A 7715-nucleotide genomic window follows, 5' to 3' on the forward strand; every position below is an offset into this window, starting at 1 on the left:
AGCACAAAGACTGGAAACTGGGGGGAAAGCTAGCCTAGCTCTGTCTGAAAATAACAAAATCACTAGCTGGGAGTAGTTGCTAGGCAACCAGCGGACACTCCAGGAAGTTACCGGGCAAAGATATAATACGCCAGACGTGTCAGTGAGCTTTAAAGGTGCTGGAACGTTGATTTTGTTACCTTCAGACAGAGCCAGACTAGCTGTTTTCTTGTTTCTAGTTTTGTGCTTACGGCCTGCTGGCTTGTAGCCTTATATTTAATGGACAAACATGAGAGCGGTGTCAATCTTGTCATCTAACTCTCCGCCAGAAAGCGAAATAAGTGTATTTCCCAAAATGATGAACTTTGTCTTTAAAAAAGGACCGTGATCTATTTTTTTTTTTAACACAAAGCTATTCAGCTAATGTAAACAAATTACCTTACTAGTTTTAATGTAGGCTTGCTTTAGACTTAGTTAGAATTATCATGTACAAAAGTATAAATATTGGATTCAGTACAGGCAGATACTCATTATTAAATGGCTGTAATTAAGATTAGTGACCAAAATCTTGACTGGGACATCCCCATCGATTCCCCTCTACGAGTTATCTCCCTTTACTTTATGTCTGCATTTCCTTCCAGACCTGTTCGACAACTACATGCAACAGGACGCCCACGAATTTCTCAACTACCTGCTAAACACAGTGGCCGACATCCTACAAGAGGAGAAGAAGCAAGAAAAGCAGAACGGACGCCTCAAGAACAATGGCACCGCCGTCACAACGGAGACCGAGACGGAGAACAAGACAGAGCCCACATGGGTTCACGATATCTTCCAAGGCACACTGACCAATGAGACACGCTGCCTCAACTGTGAAACGGTGTGTGGCTCTGCTCCCATTAGAGGGATAGTAAATTTTATGTCCCTGTGTCACCCTGAATTAGAGATCTCTCCTGAATACGTCTGAAAAAGGGATTAGCCTTTTGCAGAGATGCTGAGAGATGCAGAAAAGAAAAAAAAAAGAATAAGTGAGCACACCCGGTGGGCTCCGGCCACCCACTTTACGTCAGGGCTGCCGGAGGCTTTGTCCTCACACATTTTGAGGGCGAGGAGTGGGACGGGTTGCCCTGAACAACCCCTGCAAAACACCAAGGCACCACTATGCGAACACAAAAGCTACCCAGTATAATAAGCATTTCAAAGACTGACTGTGTGTGTGTGTAGGTGTGGGCGGGTGGGTATTCTGTCACAGCTAGCAGGCTTCTCCTCACTGACCCAGTCACAGGAAATGACAGTTTAGTTACCTCAGTGTCTCTCTCTCTCTTTCACAGGTGAGCAGCAAAGATGAAGATTTTCTTGATCTTTCTGTGGATGTGGAGCAGAACACATCAATAACACACTGTCTCAGGTAATATCGATTTATTATACATCCACACAGCCACAGCTAAAAGGCTCACAGTAGGCCATATTTGGTCTGAGAGAGATTGAATAACCAAGCCTCCTGTGGCATGCTCTCCCCTCCAGGGACTTCAGCAACACAGAGACTTTGTGCAGTGAATACAAATACTACTGTGAGACATGCTGCAGCAAGCAGGAAGCACAGAAGCGGTCAGTAATGCTCTGAGCTTAATACTACTGTGATGTGTCACCACACACACACACACTTCTCTGAGCATGTATGCTTTCTCTGCAGGATGCGTGTGAAGAAGCTTCCCATGATCCTGGCATTACACCTGAAGAGGTTTAAGTACATGGAGCAGCTGCACCGCTACACCAAGCTCTCATATCGAGTGGTTTTCCCCCTAGAGCTCCGTTTGTTCAACACGTCTGGGGATGCTGTTAACCTAGATCGCATGTACGATTTAGTGGCTGTGGTGGTTCACTGTGGCAGGTACAGTATACCAATTACCAGACCTCAATATGAGCTCTAGTGGTGTCAGACTGTCAGGTTTTGAGATACTAAAACACAACGCCTGTTCCCTCATGCTTCAGCAGACTCACTAATCAGACCTAACATCTGTTGAACGTGCTTAGCAGATTTGGGCATAAAAAACGGTTGTTGGTCCTTTGTCTAAAAAACAGGTGATTCTAGCTGTATCCCATCACTCGATTCTGTATGATGTGAAAAGAGTGGTTTGGCATTTGAGGAGAGTTAGATGAGAAGAATTGATACCACTCTCATGTCTGTACAGGAAGCCCCCCCCCCCCCAACTAAAACAACTGTGTGTCACCTATTGTTAGATTTTGACCTTCACTGTGCAGAATGGTGTCATCTCCTGAAAGGGGGGAAAGTTTCTCTCTTCTCACCTTAAAGGTCCAGTGTGTAATATTTAGGAGGATCTATGGGCAGAAATAGAATATAAAATGGATAACTACATGTATAATCGGCTGGAAATAAGAGTCATTATGTTTTTGTTGGCTTCGAATTAGCTTTTATATCTACAGAAGGTGATCTACAGGTCACCTTCCACATAGCTCAGAGCAGACAAACCAAACACACTCCTACACACTGGTCCTTTGAAATCCGAGTTAAAGACGCATGTGTATGAGATGATTTTGCAACATCACAAATATTTGCATATTCAAAGGTTCTGAATATTCTCTCCGTGAAATCATGACAAATAAGAAACAAACTTAACACATTTACTCTGTTTTAAAATCCTAATATAACAAATGAATATTCGTGCTCTGCATTTACTTTGTATCGATGACTTCAGCAGATACTGCAGGAAGCTGAGACAGATGTAGTACAATGTTTTGAGTTAGGAACATCTGTATAATAAAGACACTGTTTGTCTCTGTTTCCTCAGTGGCCCAAACAGAGGTCATTACATCACCATAGTGAAGAGTCATGGCTTCTGGCTGCTGTTTGATGATGACATTGTGGAGGTGCGTCACTTTCAGTCTCAGCATGTTACGCTGTGCTCAGTGTTCCTTGACTCATCTGTTTGTACATTTACTACCGGTTGTCTCATCAGTATCATACTTGTTTTGTGCAGAAAATCGACGCCCAGGCCATCGAGGAGTTTTACGGACTTACCTCAGACATCTCGAAGAACTCTGAGTCGGGATACATCCTCTTCTACCAGTCCAGGGAGTGACTGGAGCTGAATCAGTGACACAGGAGAAGACTGAATAGGATTTTGTTTTGTTTTGTTTTTTACCTTCAGCCGAACAGACCCAGACTCCTGCCATCTCCATCCCATCCTGCTCCTATTCTCCAAGTCAGTCGTCTCTGACATATGTGCCAATCCTCTGTCCCAACACCAACCTCTGGGTTTACCTGTGCTCATCTCTCTCTCTCTGTCTCTCTCTGTGTCTCTCTCTGTAATTTGCTTCTTGCCTTTTAGTCACCTGCATCTGGACTGCACTTTAAAACAAAAGCAAAAATGCTCAACTGCACGACGGAAACAAAAAGGAATCTACGTTCACACCGAGCCCCATACACTCGGTAAAGGGGTGTAGACTAGTGGAAGAAGCTTGCAGAGGAGATTCTCTACCAGGAACGAAGGGTCTGGTGCACATACAGACAGAAATTGTACTATCATCATTTATATGTATATAAGGTCTACTTCCATGATGTGTCACCCCCTCATAACTCCTTTCATTAGGGCTATTTTCCCCTATCACTGTCCAGTCCTTTGATATGTCCATGTCCCAGGTGGATGCATGAGAAGTGAATGAAGTTGGAGACAAACACTGTATAATACGCTTAGAGAGATTTCATGCATTTGGAGTGGGTTTGAAGCAATATCTGAGCATTAAGTAGAGAGAACTCACAAGCTGGAAACTACCTAAACCTAAACTGTAGACGTTTTGTCCCATGGAGAATCACTCTTTGAGCTGCTGTCTGTCTTTCTCTGCTGTGCAACTCCTGTTAGTCTGACCATACATAATCAATACTTTAACACTCAATCCAAACTGAGCCAGATGCTCTAACACTACACATGAAAGGAAATCCTGCAGTTTTCTGCGTCAGATAGATCTCCATTCAAATCAGCCCTTTATAATTTTTTTATTCTGATAGAAACCCCTATTTATTGAACTTAACATATTTATTACTGTTATTTGTAATGCATACTGGTAGAAAATGAAGGTGTGTGTGTGTGTAATATAGCTCTTTTGAGAGCTTTGTATGTCTAAGCTCTCAGTGTGAAAGACAATGGTGTATATAATACACAACTCGATAGGACAATTTTTGTAGTTTGCATGTTAAATAAAAGGGGGAGAGATTAATACGAGGCAAGTAACAACCCAGAACTGCCTAATATTTTAATTGACATGAAACAGTGACAATAGTGCAATAAGAGGTGAAGTTATCCAATGTGGAATTTCCCAGTGAGACTAATATGAAGTACATTTAAATGTTAGTAGTAGATGTGTTTCTTAGCGGCTGATCTTTTCCCAGTGCTGTGTTTGTGATATCAAAGTAAATGCCCCCCTTCACCACGTGCAGTGTGCACTACTGGGACTGTAGCTACAACCTTCTTTCATCCATCTTTTTTGTAACCTTACACAGCAGGGTTTTTTTTTTCTTTTTTCCCCCCACAGCTGAGTAGTTTTTTCTTGGTTTGTCTCTGACTTTGATGGCGTAAATTGTGTGTGTCATTTGTAGCACATTGAAATCCTAAATCACATAGAGGTAAACTTCAATGTTAACTCATACAACTTCCCTTGTACTTTAGATGTTTTTGTCTTCAGCCCATTCCCCAGGGTCTGTGGCCGTACCCTGTAGAATAGCACGACGTCAAACAACTTGTTTTCATGTGAATGACATTCCTATTTGATGCACATCAGAGGAATTACCAATTACCATTTCAAACGCATCTCATTATATATAATAGGAAGGAATAGGATTAATTTGCTAGCGTAGTGTCTGTCTATTCAGGAGAGGCAGAACTTGAAGTGAAAATAGTGAAACTCCGGGTGACGAATACACTTGTTTCTGCCGTCTCTTCCATTTAGTCTGTTACTGGGTGACGTCACGAGGAATACGTGCCAAACTGGAGTCGATACTGACCTTGCAACAGTCTTTAACAGAACATTATTTTCTTTGTAAAGATACAACTTGTACATATATATTATGTAGAAAGACACTTCTGGAAATAGGAAAATATTTTTTTAAAGTGAAGATCTTGAAATGTAAAGACACCCATGGCAAAGATTTTAGCATTACGCTGACCATCAATGAAACCCTGTTAAGAAATACTGTTATTTTACAATCACTGATCACTACATAATCAATCACATTTGTGCGGAAGTCACCACCTTTCATTACTTTTACTGGGTTGAACTGAGCCAGGATAGAAAACAGTAGCAGGAATAGCCTGAGACATTTTAGACCTGGGTGAAAGGAAAGAGACTCTTAATGCGCAGATCTTCCATTAACACTTATGCACTCGCCCTCACTGAGATGCTCAGTTGTTGCACTTGGTCTTCTATATCTTACTGTGATAGTATTCTACCCAGGAGAGCTCAAGGTGGGAACTGATCGAGCTTGTGGGAGGGAAAGAGGAGATGATACGAGTCTCCATTTGGCTGTAAACTGAAAGTGCACTTTATTAGTGATGAGCTTCAATGCTTTAACATGAAGAACCACAGTTTAACACACTCATTTTTTTTTTCTTCTGTTCAATAAAATGACTCAACTAACTTTCTGGATGGAGTGTTTGTTTTTATTCCCCTGCTGCTTCCTGTTAGTACCTGCCAAACTACAGACATTCCCATCAGCCTCAGCTGTACTTCATGTTAAGCGCTAATTAGCAAATATTGGTACACTAACACACTATACTAAGATAGTGATGAGCAAAGTGAACATTATACCTGCTTAGCATTAGCATGTTAGCATCGTCATTGTGAGCATGTTAGCATGCTGACTTTAGACACATCCAGATACAGTGTGTCTAGATTCCATACTGCACATTGGTTCTGGGCACATTTTTACTGTGTCTACATAAAAGTGACAGAAAACCCCCCAAAATAAAAATGATGTATTATTTATTTATGAAGTTTAATTGGCAGTGATATTTCAGAATTGCTCTTTGGATGACAACCTTAAGTACTGTACTTAAGTACACTTAACTGTTACACTTTTGACGTACTTAAGTAGCCTATTTCCAATTGATGCTATTTTCCACTTCTACGCCACTACAGTTCAGAGACAAGTATTGTATTTTTTACTGCCTTGATAGCTTTAGTTACTAGTCACACACCCATCCTTTAAAATGTGATATAATGTTATAGATTAAACCAACCAGGTGCATTGATAAATAATACAGTAATAAAAATAAAAAAAATTGTGTTGGCCGCAGGCCAGAATGTAAGTTACAGCATGAATTGTCAGTCACTTCTGGTGGATACCAGATCCACTTAAGAAGGTCAATATCAGGGCCAGAAATAAAGTAGTTAGAATTATCTTCACCGTACCCATTCAGCATTAAAATGCTGCTTACATGATAATCACACTATATATTTATATATTTATATTTAACACTTTTACTGATAGTGGAGTATTTCCATAATGTGCTGTTGCTACTTTTACTTAAGTAAAAGATCTCAATACTTCATCAGCCACTGCTGGCAGTTAAACTTAACTTTCTTTCTGTTTTTCATAATTTAATAGTATTTTTCCTTTGTTGTAACAAAACAGTTTTACCACCATCGACAATCTCCTTTTTTCCAGCCGCTCAGCTCCTCAGTTTTAATTGTACATTGCATTGTGGGAGAATAGTATCGTATAGTGTTTTCTCAGAAAGAAGAGAGAAAAAAAACACCAATCATCTATCTATCGAGACTACTCTAGTCTGTCCAAGTCATATCTTGGTCTGAAAGAAACTTCCTGTTTGTTTTGGTTTTCACTGAAAATTAGACAATATGTCCATCTTTAGAGCTATCAGCTTTGTGTCCTCTCAGTCACCCTGAAACCTCAGCTAATCCCCCAGGAGGAAAAATACAGCAGCTGCCAGGAGGCTGGCACAGTCTTTACTCTGTGTTGATATTTCCACCTTTTCCCTCCTCTTTCCCCTTGTTTTCAACTTCACTTCTCTCACTGAGGCTGCATCCACAGGAAACACAGAGGACAACATGAACGTTCATGTGTGGAGTCATAAAGCTCACACCTCATGCAATTTGCAATTAAGTGACAAATATTTAATTGAGTCTGTGTGCCTTGTTATTGGTATTTCGTGATACCCATTTTCTTGTTGTACATATTTCCTTGGGTGTAGTTCCCTGTGTGCCATAGTTGTTCATTCATATTCCCTTCAGTCTCACATAATATCTAGCTCACATTTTGTTGTTATTGTTGATCAGTTTCATGTCACATTATGATTAAACCACAAATGCTTATTTTCTCAGTTTAGAACAACCTACAGTATATTGCTTCCTCCAGGTGAGGCCAGATTAACCTACCGAGGTGGCCCTGGGCTAAAATGATCTGTTGGCTCTTGCTGATTAGTCTGTGAAACAACTTGTTTAAGCAGTAAATGGATTTCTTATCATGTTGGAATTGTCCTGAGAGTGAAGGTCATAAAGATGTGAGTTGTATCACCTTAAAAGAAACAAGAGAATCAGATAACCATAACCAAGCTTGTCTCTACACATCAACACAGTCCTGAGAAGTAGACGCCTGTGTGTGTGGGTGAGCCATGAGCTTCTTTACATAAACCAGAGGGTCATAAATAATTAACTTATTGTCAGTTGGAGAATTTTCTGAGCATTTTAAACCTCACCATCAC

At 40.7% G+C, this 7715-nt stretch overlaps 1 protein-coding gene across 1 annotated transcript in view; it reads left to right on the forward strand.

The window, feature by feature from the left end:
* Window positions 1-5632, forward strand: part of LOC118322124 (ubiquitin carboxyl-terminal hydrolase 46) — a gene marked incomplete in the record, with an annotated part of 7095 nt that extends 1463 nt beyond the window's left edge. The window contains 6 exon segments of the mRNA XM_035653712.1: window positions 621-859; window positions 1311-1387; window positions 1504-1587; window positions 1673-1870; window positions 2790-2868; window positions 2979-5632. Coding sequence (XP_035509605.1) covers window positions 621-859; window positions 1311-1387; window positions 1504-1587; window positions 1673-1870; window positions 2790-2868; window positions 2979-3080 — 779 coding nt within the window.
* Window positions 5633-7715: the final 2083 nt, after the last annotated feature.

This window comes from Morone saxatilis, unplaced genomic scaffold, assembly GCF_004916995.1.
Source record: "Morone saxatilis isolate NCDOM2014 unplaced genomic scaffold, NCSU_SB_2.0 Contig12, whole genome shotgun sequence".
In the NCBI taxonomy this organism is placed as follows: Eukaryota; Metazoa; Chordata; class Actinopteri; family Moronidae; genus Morone; species Morone saxatilis.